Source organism: Mugil cephalus, chromosome 9, assembly GCF_022458985.1.
Source record: "Mugil cephalus isolate CIBA_MC_2020 chromosome 9, CIBA_Mcephalus_1.1, whole genome shotgun sequence".
In the NCBI taxonomy this organism is placed as follows: Eukaryota; Metazoa; Chordata; class Actinopteri; order Mugiliformes; family Mugilidae; genus Mugil; species Mugil cephalus.
The window spans coordinates 17316395-17331248 of NC_061778.1; the positions used below are offsets into that span (position 1 = coordinate 17316395).

Consider the following 14854-nt stretch of genomic DNA (forward strand, 5'->3'; position numbering starts at 1 on the left):
GATCGTTGGCCAGCTTCAGGCTCTTATAAGACACGTCAGTCAACGCGCCATTTTAATTTTCATCTGTTCCACTATATGGTATTGGCCAGACAAGCAGTATGCGCTGGGAGAAATGTAAGTAACTGCTTTAATTAAACTATTGGCTATTTACTTACTATTTACTATGAAAAAAAATGTATGTGTGCGTGTTTCATGTATGAAAATTGAGCGACTTATTCCAAAAGTTTTATTGCAGTTTGTGCACTGTATGTTATATGTATGTATACCCTATGTGTTTTCACTTGGGGGGGGTGGACATAAAATAAACATTATCATAACATTCATTCATAATAACATTCATACTCCCAACAGCCATGCAATAGACATCAACGTACCTAAAGATTTATCGGTTGTGGCCATATGTTTACTGCATCATTGTCATTAAATGATTTGAATACTGCAGAGTTTCCGTGTAACTGCATCAAACTTCTGTTGTTTTATTGTAGTTATTTCTCAGAAATCAGTGGTTTACTAGTCAGACACACAGAGTCCATACATATTGTTTGGAAGACTAGCTTGGAATATGAATTTAAATATTTGTCGATTTGCGGGATATTCTGCAAACATTGAGCTGTTGTGTCCCACTCTTTCAGAAAGAGGAAGGCAGTCATTTGAAAGATAGCTGCGTGTTGCTATTGGGCTGTAATTGTGATATGCAAAATGGCAGCAGGCCCCCATGACTGTAAAACTCTGCACAGCTGTGGAGCTTCCTCTTTTGTGCGGATTGGGTCCCCATGCCTGCGCCGTGGTGATTGTTTGTCAGTGTGTGCTCATGTGTGATTGTCTAAAGGGGGGAGAGGGGAAAGGCAACAACATCATCTGTTTAACCACGTCTCACTTCAAAGATTTGCGCTGCAGCGTTTAACTCTGCGCCGTTTATTTCTGTGGAGACGGACTTCATATTTGGCTATTTGAGGATTTTTGATTTTTCACCCTTTGCGGATGCGTTCTGTTTAATTGAGGACTTCTGTGTAACTGACGGCACCATAACCAACAGCATCACCGTTATTAATCATTTGCCATGATAAGCGCCACACCCCTGTTTGTAGCACAGTGTTTCAGTCCTTTGCCAGGAAAAGTCTTTTGTGTGTTTTGGCTGAGATTCAACCTCCTCAGCCTGTTGCAACATCAGGCCACTCGCATATCTTCACAGACCAACACTTTAATCCCCTATTTCACCGAAACATTAATCACCTAGCCCCGAGCATTTATAACTGCAAAAATCTTCAGATCTTGAAATATGATGAAATATTTCATTCATTTTGTTTACTACATGAAAACCTTCAAATCCTGTTAAAATAAGGCACAAACACCAACAGCTATTTTGTCAGTTAATACATTTTATCCATTTTTGACGCACTAAATCTGACAGTGAGTGGGCAAAGGTGTCTCGAGACCAGCATAAATACCTACAAAATATGATCTCACATTAGGGCTAGTAAAAACCTGTGTATCTCCACTAAATTGTGAGAAATATTTGTTAATGCTTGCAACTAGATAGGGCAAGTGTGCTACGAAGATGTTTTTTTTTTTTTTTTCAGCCTGAGCAGGAAATAGAGCTTAAAACAACAGCAATAGCCAAGTGAAGTGGTGCTTCACGAGATTATTTATTCCTTTGCTTTAAGCAAGTTGTGGAAAATTGACACCTTTGACACCCAGTCTTTATTATCTGTGCAGGTAACCACAAACATGTACAGAAGCTTAGAAGGAATAGTGTGAAGTGGCGTGTCTGTGCAGACTCTCAGTCACCTGGGTTATGGTACACTGGTAAAACAAGGACGTCTGTTGTGCAAGTTCACACCTCAGATGAAAAGTTCAGTTTACACAGACTTAAAAGAATGCACTCAAATTCACGTTCTCAAACGCGAACTAGTTCATATTCATTTCTGTGAGCTCTTCTTTTGCAGTAGAACCTGCTCCTATTCAGTTAAACCCAAGCGAATTACAAGGTGGGAACAGCGTGGCAGACATGGCTTCTCCTAAAGACACACAACTCCCCTGAAGTCATGGTTTATTAAATTTTGTGATTTTGGAAGTGTCTGCAAATATTGACAATATTGTTCTTAAGCCATGTATATGTGTTTGCTTTGTGTCATCACGATGGCTTATGTGTGAAATGAGGCTGTTACTGATGCATCAGTCATGCATGTGGATGATTCATTGCAAACTCAGTTTGACAGTTACTAGCGTGCGTGCTGTGGTTGCTACAGAAGTGTTGCTCCGCTAAACTTTAAGGTCAGAAACAAATCGTTTCCTTTTAATGTCTGCATAAACATTTCAAAAGGATTTTGTTCCTTTCGTCTTGGCTTTTGTAAAGGCAAATTATTTTGAGTAAACATATTTTCTATCAGCAGTTTTATTAGTCAACTGGAAACAACAGTCACACCGTTTCCCTGTTGCAACCTAAATGTAAAGCTTATGTCATTTTGTTAGTGCACAGTGAGCTGTGTGCATGCTGCAGCTACTCGTCATAATTTAAATTAGTTTGATTACATGCTTTATGAATGTTGTGTCTTTCCTTTCTGATCCGGTTAAGTGAAAAAAGCTCCATGGTGTACTTAAACACTGATGAGTTACTGTATGTGACTGCAATCATAGACACAGGTTCCTTTTCAAAAGGAAATTGTAAATATGACAGATAAAGGTCATATCCTGCTTAGAAATCACCCCTGGACAGAGATGGTGTGTTTGAAAGGTTAGCAGAGCCATGGTTTCAGGACACAAGTGTGACTGAATTATATGCAAATCTAATCTAAATTTGATACATGATTCATGCAGAAACCTGGTCAGGGTTATAGATAGACAAGTGTTGGAGGCCAGTGTTACATGTGAGCACGTAGCTTTAGTGCTGAGTCTCTTGTTTGATTCCCAACTGACCATTTCCTACGTGTCACCCCCTGTGTTGTTACTAAAGTTTTTGTGTGTGTGCCAGTGAGAGGTTTGTGAGCACCTACCCCACCATCTCTGCCCATCAGTCGGTAACACGTACATGGTGAGGAGAGATCAAAATTAAATCAGCCTGCGTGCTGCTCTCAGCTGTTATCAGCTGTTCTGAACTAAATTTATTGGAACCCAATGGAAAAGAGAGAAGGGAATACCAAAAGTTTGAATAAAAAGGTTGCAGCTCTTATGACTGTGGAAAATGCCGTTGCCACTGGGTGGCATTAAATACTATAATCTATTTGACAGGAATAGAGCTCACCAATCAACAGAAAAAAAAAGAGAAAATAGGAGCAATGAGTAAATCAAGCAAATGTACCCTGAAATGCTAATTAATCCCTGCTGTTAAAAAAGCATACCAAGGTAATATATATATCCCGGGCATATAGACAGAACTAGTCTAAAGTAGAGACACGCATATTCACTTTACAAAGTGTCACAATGCAAATTACCTATGTATGTTTATTCAGAAGAGGCCCTTGCACCTAGTTCAGATTTCCCTTCGTGCTTATGCTTGCAGGAAGTCACCATTTCCACACATTTGGATGAACTCTGGCCTATAGCCTCAAGTCTCTGTCAGTGTCGCTCTGAAGAGGCAAGAGTCATTTTTTAGTATAGTAATTTAGTTTATAGTTTATTATCACTTATATGTATCATTAAATATGAATTAAATATTTGGTTGTAGGACATTGAGTAATTGAACCATAATTTGACTGGAGTTGCTATAAGCCTCTAACCTCTGCTTTAGTGTGCACTGACTATGTTTTTCAAGATTTACAACATTGACACCACAGAGTATCACATTACAGCAGCACCTGTCAAGAGGTGGGATGTATTAGGCAGCAAGAGAACAGTCAGTTCTTGAACTTAATGGGTGAGCTTAAGGATTTAAGCAAATCTGACAGGGCCAAATTGGGATGGTCAGAAGACAGACGCAGATCCTCTTCAAATTTGCAGGTATTGTGTTACCAGTAGTGATTCGTACATACAGTACTGACAGTGGGCCCTCATTGGCAAAGGCAGGACTGGCTGAAGGTGACTGGGTCTGATGAATCTCAATTTTTCTTCCCACCATGTGGATGGCTCTCTTTAAACAGCACATTGCAAAGAAAGGAGCCATGATGTACAGACTGAACTTCATACTTGACACTAGCAACTGTAAAAGCAAACCTGTTAGGAAAATGTTTCCTGAGATAATGAATAATACATTTAATAAATTGAATGAATTGACAATAAAGTTGACGGGCTTTGAATCATATGAGAAGACGGATTATTGCCCCCTACTGGCCGTGAGAATGAATGCACGTTTAAGGCACTTACCTTTGACTTCACTTTTCATACCTAAGGGATTTGTCCACTGACTTTATCTAATCCATCGTTGTGTGTGTGTGTGTGTGTATGTGTGTGTGTGTGTGTGCGTGCGTTTTCTGGAATGTCTAGCACCACCATCAGCACTGGGCAGGTCCAAACCCTATCAAGGAGTACGAGTCAAAGAACCGGTCAAAGAGCTGTTGAAGAGGAAGAGGAGTCTGGGGCTCGCCAAGACAGGGTCCTCCACCACGGTGAGGACACTATGACTTTAACGTATATTATATGGTGCACACACCACGCAGGACAATTAATATATTTTTAATATCTAGATTATTAATACATTATAATATACTATATATACATAGGACATCCAAGAGTGGCCACTGTTCCAAGAAGAAAAAATAGCAACACTTCCTTGCACCTTGATCGCTTGATCATTAGTCAAACAAACATGCATCACAGGATTTACTGCAGTAACATTTAGAGTACTGAGAAGTGACTGCTCTGGATTGTGTTCACTTTCTGCAGTGTTCCTGTAAAATTGTTGAAAATGTGCGAAAGATAAGTCTACAGCATTAAGAAAAGAATATAAGTGCTCTCACAGTGGCGTTTTTTTTAACTGAACTGAGATGAAGATAAGTATATGTTTGCATTTTTCTTTTGCTTCAACATAATCCTAACCCTTGATGTCTACTGACACTTCCTCGACAGTGTTTCTATGTGCTGTGAATATTAGCTCTCCGGGGTGACATATTTCATTCATCAGAGGTGTCATGAAGATTTACTGAGTCAATGATCGAGCTCTCTGGAGTCAGGAGGCTGCTGCAAAGATCAAACGAAATGCGCAGGCAGCGCCTTGAATATTGCCGGTTGTAAAAGTGAACTGTTGAGCCGGACCTACACTAAGGCACAACATGACTGTCCTGTGTGTGGAGTCATTTTGCCAAGATGTAACAAAACATCATTTTCAAAAGGTGAAAGGTGAAGCAAGATGCCAGGGGCCGTGACCTTTTAGAGCTAACAAGGGGATTTTGTCCTTATATAATCCAGGTGTTTTTCCACGACAGTTATAGCCATTCCCTACATGGCTCCGGGGCTGGGCACACAGCCCTATGCAAAATAACTTACAGTCTTGCCAAGTCTAGCACTCCCACTTGCTATTTATTACACCTACAAGAGGAGAAGACGATAGAAGCAGCACAAGAAAACAAACACACACACACACACACACTCTCTTACATACACCTTGAAATAAGAAGAAAAACACATGAAGCTTCACTTGGTACTAAGTGTGGTTGCACAATGTAATTGGTAATAGGCTGCTTGATATGTTGTTCTGGGAATTTTGTGCAGGAACTACGTCAATGTGTGGGACAACCTCTCAGAGACAACACCGGTGGTCCTCTAGCTTGATGAAGGTCCAGAGGCATTATTTCCATTAACCTCATTACCAAAAACACCAATTTTGGTCCCTGTCAGGTTTTTTGTACAGCTCACTAGTCTAACTAAAGTTGCACTGAGCGGTGTGCTTCACGAGCTAAGTAGAGACAGCAGCTGGTTCACTGGTGGTGCCGACTGCAGGCACCAGGATGCATTCCGAACACTAATGAGAGCTGTCAGTGCTGCCGTTGCCTCACATTCCTGCTTCTTTTCTGTTTTGTCCTGTCCTGTACCTGTCCTTTTGCTACACACTCACCATCACACCGGCCATGAGTGTGCAAAATCCTGGCCCTGGTGCCACTTTAAGAACAGAGCACGGCATACATCACTATACCCAAGAAGCATTGCAAGTATACTTCTGAATGGAGGCTTTCCGGCAAAGGCTTGAGAACCACTTTCCATCCGATCCTCCTATTGCACCTCCCCATTAAAAACTGTCCTTTAGCTTTTGGTGTTTCTTGCTGTGGAAACCCCCATTGGAATCCACTTCACTTGCTGCCTGTTCTCTGCCATTAGCATTTTTAATGTCTCCGTAACATTACATCTGAGCAGATAAGAGACAGCACCTGTCTCATTTACACTCTTCTCCATCGGAAATTAAACTGCAACTTGCACTTGAATGCTATAAATGCTTTGTCAGTATATCTCGATATCAATATTTGAAAAATTATCTTAAAATTATAAAAGTAAAATAACATAGGCACATTTTTGAGACCCCCATAACATGTTGAGGTCCCCTCTGTTGGACTGCATTACTGGATGACCGAGCAGAACTGTGAAGGGGCAATCTGAGAGGCTCTGATTTAAATAAATGTCTTTTGAGTCATCTGCTCCGATCAGCCACAACATTTCAGCAGAAGTAAATAACAGTGACCATCTTGTGACAATTCTATGTTCTGCTGGGAAACTTTTGGACCTGATGATGCTTAGACATGTACCGCCCACCTAGACCAAAACAGACACCCCCCCACCACATAGCAATGACACTCCTTGGTGACACTCCTAACACAGACACACACACAAAAAACAGTTTGGGAACAACTCAAAGAAACATGAAGAACGTCACAAGGTGTTGACATGGCCTCCAAATTCACAATGTGATCCACAGAGGCAACTTCCCTCAACTCATAGGATCCAAACGCCCCCCACTAATAATATTCTGTTGCCAGACACCACAGGACACCCTCAGAAGACCCATGTCCATTCTCTGATGAGTCGCAGCTGTTTTGGAGGCACAAGGGAGACCTATACAATATTAGGAAGGTGGTCATAATGCTATGACTGATCGGTGCATATGTGAATGAGTTAACGCAATGGTGATAATGACAATGAATATGAACGGACATGAAAACACAATGCTAAATCAAACTGTCATCACGATGACTGATGTTGACGCTCCTGCAAATGTGGAAACAGACTAATTTTCATGTGTCTAAAACAGGTCGTATTTGGAAATACAGTTTAACCAGCAGTACATGTTTCATCTGAGATAAAAATAAACAAAACCAACAAACAATAGTGCAAATGTTCCCCAAAACATACCCATGGAGACTAAAATATCTCTATTCCTGCTACTACTTAAGGTAGATCATCACAGCTCAGTAGTCAGAGCTGAAGTGGTGGGTATGAGTTATTGCATACTTAAGCAAATACTATTACAAGACCTTAAGTAGAGATTTATTCATTTGTCAAACTACTGCCTCTCAATCCCTTGATTACACAGAACCAAAGGAGACGAGGAGTGGATTTGAGAATTCAACCCCTTCTCTAATGCCTCATTGGAAATGCGAACTTCAGTGTAATTCAGTTTAAATCTGTGGTTTGCAGGTTTGAACCACTCTCTCGCTGAATGCCAGTGTTTGTGTTCAAGGAAAGCGACGTGCTCTTAGACACTGGGAGATATTTGATTAATTTTTGTCCTCCTTGTAGAGGCAAATACCCAAATCTTGTTGATCTTGCAGCTCTGAGTCAGTTTCAGGACAGTAACCGAAGTGAATGCGCTCAAAACACACAACACTAATTATGATATGGTCTGAGCAGCTGCTCTCACCTGGATGTGATCAGTACAGGTGTAAATACGGAATATTTATATATCAACATCATAACGGTGATGCGTTTGTGATTCTGCAGCAATTATTGACACCGCCAAATTACTTCTTTTTTATTTTGTTTTTCAGGATGTGGCCACACAAAACAACCAGTCATCATTCACTCAAGGTACATGTCTCACCTGTGAGTTACCAGACACGGTTTCCACTACAGCGAGTGAAGCATGTGACTCTGTGTGCTCACACCCAAACCTTTCCTTGTTATTCAGGTGTATTTAGCTCTGATGTTGCCGCCAGTTCCCCAACGGAGACATTGCCTGCAGCTGGTGATGGAGGTCTACAGTGTGGGGGATGGAAAGCCGCACCTTCTGTCACTTGCGCTGGGCTGCAGCCAGCGGTCATCCCCTGGTCGTCGTCTGACTACAACCAGCAGGAATCCCCAGCTCAGACTCTGACCTACTCAGCCCCGCCGACCCTCACCCCAGACATGTACATGCAGGCAGTGTGCCCCAGCTACACCATGCTGGCCTACACACACACACCACTGCTCACTAACTTTGGGGTAAGTGACGGATGAAGCCGTGGACATGTGAAATGGGATTTAAAATTTTTGCGGGCAAGACTGCAATGAAAAATAAAAGGGGGCTGAAAAGATAAATCATATCAATCTGGGGCAATACTATCTCCACACACAGGAAGTTATGGAAACTTAACAACAGATTCCACTGCTACAATACTTGTTACACCCGCATGGAGAATATTTTGTCAACCTGACTAAAATCTGATTAGTGTGGAAGAGCTTTCGGGCCACCCATGAGAAATTAGAGGAAGTAGATTATTTTTTTCAACATGCAAAAAAAGTGAAGAGTAAAGTCGAAAGAAGAAAGAAGACCTTTAAATGGACCACTGTGGGGACTCTACGGACGGATAGGGACACGCTCCTGATCATTGGAGTTTACGTCCCTCCCTCAGCGGACAAGGCAACAGTGTGTGACACTATCCAGGCCACTGTTGACATGCAACAGCCCAATATAATATATCAGCAATATAACTGAAAAAAAATACACAATACAATTGTAAATTCTTAGTATTTACTATTAAGTGAGAAAAAGTACTCTTCTGTGGAGCATCGGCGGTACCATACGCATACGGTACTGCCGATTTAAAGGTCCACTTTTGACTATTTTCTCGAAATTTCGTCTTTTTTCTCGAAATTTCAACCTTTTTCTCAAAGTGCATGATAAAAAAATAAATCCTCCTCTGATTTTTTTTTTTCTCATGGGTGGCCCTAACACTCTTCTGTAGATTAGAGATTACAACATAACTCTTTACTTGGACACCAGATAAAAGGCTTTAACATGTTGTATGTGTGCTACGTCCATGTTTCTCTCCTTTGCGGAGAGTCATCACGTCACCTGATGTTTCACCCCACTTGGGGCAAACATGCACTTTAGTAGAATACCTGTGTCCATGTAAACCTGATCAATTAATGTGTCGTTTGTGGAATGTCTCCATTTTGTCCTTTGTATCAAAGTTATTAACTTGAGGACTGGATAATACTGTGGCGCTACTGTTAATTTACAAACCACTAAAAGTAAAGTGGGAACGCACAGAAATATAATTAATTATATTCGGAACTTTGCATTTTTTCCCTGAGTGAAGTCTCGTGAGCAGAGGCTTGTGTCAGCCTATATATCACATTTGTCTGTGGGAATTTCCACCATGCCTTCTGACAAGACTGTCAAAGACTGTGTCAAAAATAACATGTGGTGCATCAAGTTAGAAAGCCTACCTGCCATGCAACATAATGATCAAAACATTATGCGCCCTGTATCCTGTGCTGGGGAGCGGCGATGTTATTATGTAAATAGTGAGGCTTTTTCAGGGGCTTTGTGTGGTGTAACTACTTTCACAAGCATGTTATGTTATCATTTATGATTAATTAAAGTTAAAATTAAAGGCTATTGGTTTTGGGAAGAACTTCACACAGGGAAAGCAGTTGTGCATGTCCTTTTATGTGCAGCGCTACAATGTCTGATATACGTCCTCAAGTTTTGTCGTTTAAGTTAATGTACATTGGTCAGGGCTGAAGGCAACAAGTCTGAACATAAAAAAAAGATGCAGCATTATGGTTGTATCGTGAGCAGTGTAGGCACTAGGGGCCGGTGCCAGCAGCTGATTGCTCATTTGTCTTTTCAGACCATACCGGTGGCCCCAGCCCCAACCTCCCTCCCTCAGATGGAATTACCAGACTCAGGGTTGACCTACCTTCCCTGGGGCCAGCCCCTCACCACCATATCTACTGTGACCAATCCGGCGGTCCAGTTTGCTCCAGGTTCTGCAGCCTTACCCGGTTCCCCTCTGGTCCACATGCCCATGTCCATGTCTTTGACCACTATGATCCCGCAGCTGGAGAGCCATGCTGTAGACCATCAGCCTCAGATCCTGGATCTCCCACCGCATTCAGACCACCAGCTCGACCCTGGACCTCAAGGTCCGTCTCTCGATGAAGATCCAGAGGTACAGCCTGAATCTCCAAACCTCCTGGATAAACTTCTGGAGGATCGCAAGGAGCATGGTGAGGAGGAGGAGGACAGCAGCACAATCTTCATACCAAACGTCTGAGAACACGAATGGTCACTTATTTTCTCCTATAAGGCACAAGACAATCACCATCATCACTTCGTCACCATCTTCTCCTTCTGTTCTTCTCAAGAAATGTATGTAAAACCCCTCACTTGAGAACACTGGCTCACTTGCACGAACAAACCAGTAATTAAAAGGTAATTCTGGTTCATTATAACTCACATTATAATTTTGTAGCCGTGGCTACAGTAACTTCAAAAATCAGTGTTGTGTTTACAAGCCAGTGTGGATCATCCCAACTACCATTACAAAGCAGTTAAACAAAACATCTTGTATGTGCATGCACCTCATAAATGTCATAAATGAAATGAATCACCAACTAATTAACTTGGAAGACATGAGTCAGAGCAGCAGAGGTTTAGTGGAGGGCACTTCGTAAACATTTGCTAAATGTCCAGAAGACACTTATGTTCAAATGTCGACAGCCACAACTACAAAAGTAAAATCTACAAAAGTTGTAATGAACCCCTTTTATCCTATCCTAATGTTAATAGTAACTCGTTTGACTTTTGACTTTTTTTTTTTCACTTTTCACTTTTCAAAAGACTTATGCAAAGACAACTGACATTATGTCTTATGTTTTATTATTTTAATGCTTACCTTGAGTCAGGAAAGGCCACATGCTTTTTTTTTTAGTTTTTTTTTTGCAGAATGCAGTTGGTATTATTTCACTGCAACTTGTTTCTACGTAATATAAATTCTTTGCAGTATTTTTCAGTGCTTTTCTTAACTTGCGGTACATATGCATCCATATAAACAGCTGTTTAATTGCACTTTTCTTCGAAAAATGGTATTAAAAAAAAATAAATTACTTAAGTGCTGGATAATTTTTTCACACTAATTACTTGTACTTGTGGGGGCACGTTTACCTACCAGGAAGAAAGATGGCGTGGGAAATTAATTGGAGGTATGTATTCTCCATCACCAAATGGAATTTTTAAATGGAGGCAGGTGAAAATTGCTGCCAAAAACTGCTGTTCGGCAAAATTCCTTTTTTGATTGCTGGAGCAGCTCGATGAAGCGTGGTTAGAAACGCAGTTAGAACGAAAAGGCGTGTATAGTGATGAACAATACTGCATTAGTGGGAATGGTTCGGCTTTCACTGCGGCGTCGGTTGATGTCAGCTGGCACATACAGTGGATTCCAACTGAAGCCACATGAGGTAAGATGCTCATGTTGAAATGCTTTGGGAAAAGATGCATAAGATGTTGTAAACTACTCTCACATTACATGGAAATGGGGAGGAGGAAGAGTGTAGTAGAGGAAGAATCACAAATCAGTCATCAAATATAACAATTTCAATATTGTGGGAAAAAAAAATCCTCAAAACATCCTCCTGTCTTTTGATATTTAAGCTTTGAGTTACATGTTTTCTTACCACTGAACTCATATGCTAATTTGTCTGTCACAGTGTTGTGGTTATTTGAGCAAAGGTAACCAAGTTGAAAGTGTCAAAAGAAAAAAAATCAAATCCTTCAAATGTCTTTTGAAAGGCTCCGAGTGCAATGGACACAGCTAAGATGGTGACTTCGGCACGGTGTTCCCTCGCTCTTGGCACTGAAGGCCTCTTTGTCTTGGGGTTTCCCCCCAGGTGAAACTGACATCGTGAGAGGGGCTGCAACTCATCTGTCAAAATCCCACACCTGGAAACAACTGAGATCGTATCACAGCCAGAAAACGTGCCGGGCCTGCCCGTCTGATGGGAACACGTGTGCAGAAGTTCGCTTTGGCACTGGTTTCCCGAGATCCTTGTTTGGAATCGCAAAGTAAGCACAATTGATGCTTGGGGAGGCGTACAATACCGACAATACTGACATTTCACACGAGCAAAACAAAATGTATGAATGGAAGTATGAAAAGAATGAATTTATTCATCACGTAGTTTCTTACTGGTCTAAAATTATAAAAATAACAACAAGTAAGTCAATAATAAAGTGGTAACTTTACACTTAAAAGGAAAATAGTTGGGAAATCTGGAAACCACTCAATACACAACCATTTATTAATTAGTTTTCTATTTAATTTATCATTATTATTATTATTTAGCTTATTTTTGACAACAATCCTTCATGAAGAAGTGAAAAAGCTGGAAGAAGGTGAAAATACAGGAGTGAATAGTGTTTTTATTTATATATTCTTTTTCACATTCATCCTAAATAAATAATGTAAAAAGCATATCTATATAATGGGAACAAAACAAATGTGAATAGGCTTAGACTGACAAGGCTGTGTGCTACAGCACTGATGGAAATGAGGAAGTACACCGATGTCGTGGGGGGTGCCTTAAAATCGTTTACGATTTCAATATGATTTTTGCATCAATATTAAAACAGCTCTTCCCTGTGTAAACTTTTTTTCTCCTCTATCTTCTCTCTCTCTCCCTCTCTGATTCTTGGGAAACGAGTCATTCAGTTACTGTGTGTTGTTCTTGGAGAAGTTTGTGCTAGTTTACAGGGAAATTGAACAAAAGCGCCACTGTTGATCAAGGATGGGCCAGGCCAAGTCCAAAGGGTGTTTGCGTTACCGACGCTCTTTAATTTCACACCTCCTCGGGGAGCTGATTCAGACGTGTGCGTTGAAAGTTAACATCATGTGAGGCAGTGCTTATAAAATGTCGCGGCCTTTCATTCTACTGTTTTCCTTCTCCTCCTTCCACTAAGCCCTGCATGATTATTGTAAAAGTAAAGCCGGGGCTGTTCTCTTCCTCTCCAGAGAGTCCCTTTAAAAGTATCCATCTTCGGGCCGAGAGGCATTTGCAGAAACATGTCTGTGCAGCACCTGTGATATCACACGTGGGCATGACACATGTGCTAACCCTTGAAAAGATTGCGCCTGAAGATCTGTCACCCCAAGGGGACTGAGCATCCCCATTTAAAGTGTCATAAAATGCCATCTAGAGTCTTTTCATGTCCATTCCTTTTATTTATGAATCATTTACCAAAGCATCATCCTTCAGCTTTAACCCATTATTCAGCTTGAGCTATTTACTATTGGGCAAACATTGTAGGTATATACGTAGCTGTGCATCATAAACGTTCTCACTTTCCACGCCATTAGTTATAAATGTTAGTAAGGGACTTCTAAAGCGCCTTTTATTCTAGATGCCTTGGCCTGGGAACAGGTCAGACAATTCATCACGATCAATATGGTCAAAAGTGATAAATATAATACTAATAATAGGTTCGTCATGGCTTACAGAGTAGTCCTTCTTTATTGTACACACAGATACGCAGATATTTCAAAGCCGCCAATGAAATATTTGGTGTAAGTGTTCCACATTAATAAAGCTTCGGCTTTTCTTCCTTTTATATACCCTGAAATATTCATTATCGGTGCTATCAGCAGTAAAATGACAAGAATTTCCAGCACTAGGCCGTCCCACAGCTCTGTGCCCTGACTGTAACAACGGGAGCTCTCGCCCCTGAGTTGAACTTCAGTAGCTCTCATGATTTATTAGGGACCTTAAATTCCCGAAAAATAGAATCTGCATGCTTCATTCACAAATGTAAATGTCATTTGGTGTTTTTTCGATTAATAAATCATTACGTGTGTTGGCGACTCACCGAGGCTTGCAGGGAAGGGTGCAGTCATTCCTGCCACAACGCTGTAAAACTGTCAGTGTGCAATGTGTTTACTCTTTAATATAAAATAGAGGGCACTGTTGGCACAGCAATTTTTTTTTGCAAGTTTTTTTTTTTTTATAAAGTGTATTTTATAAAGTGTTTGCATTCAAGAATGAAGTGGATGAGGAGACGATCTTGCACCTGCGATGCCAATTTGTCCTCAGATCACACTGGTCACTTTATTTAGTAGAATTTCTTGACAATGCATTGCATAGTTTTGACATTTTCATGCTGTGTGTCAGCAATGAGTAATGAGGAAGGGTCAAGACCTACCTGACCTGTGGACCACACCGCACAAGTCTACAGATCTTTGTCTCTGGAATAGTACTGATAACAGACTCCCATTGCTGCTCTGCCTGTGTTGGTTGGACTGAAGGAGGTTAGGACTGAGGACTGAGGGGTGCAGACGTATCCATCGGCAGCTCAAGATTTTTAAAATTAAATGGTCGTACTGTACATTGCTGTAAAGCAAGAAGTTGTCGGTAACGTGGAGCTGACAGGCAATATGGAGGCGCTGAACTTAAAGAGTAAATTCTGACTTTATTTTCAAAAAAAGTAGATACTGAAACATGGAGGTGAGAGGGCAGGTAATATCTTGAAATCTCAAAACATTCCTGAGACACTTGGTTTTAGATGTTAATAAATAAGTTGAGACACTTTATACTTTATGGCAGTGAAAGACCTAATAACTCTCTCTGTCCGTACTTAACCTCTTGACTAGGACAGACAGTTGATTTCCTTCTGAAGTAGGTCAAGAGCCTCGATACATTCTGTGCCACCAAATCATGTCAAACTCAAAAAAGATAC

The 14854-nt window shown here is 40.9% G+C and overlaps 1 protein-coding gene across 1 annotated transcript; it reads left to right on the plus strand.

Moving 5' to 3' along the window:
* Window positions 1-69: 69 nt before the first annotated feature.
* LOC125013053 (POU domain class 2-associating factor 1) lies at window positions 70-11235 on the plus strand. The gene is made up of 5 exons (XM_047593343.1): window positions 70-114; window positions 4420-4541; window positions 7908-7947; window positions 8048-8340; window positions 9978-11235. Exons 1-5 carry the CDS (start codon window positions 99-101, stop codon window positions 10401-10403), a joined length of 897 nt encoding a protein of 298 aa, XP_047449299.1. The 5' UTR covers window positions 70-98; the 3' UTR covers window positions 10404-11235.
* Window positions 11236-14854: the final 3619 nt, after the last annotated feature.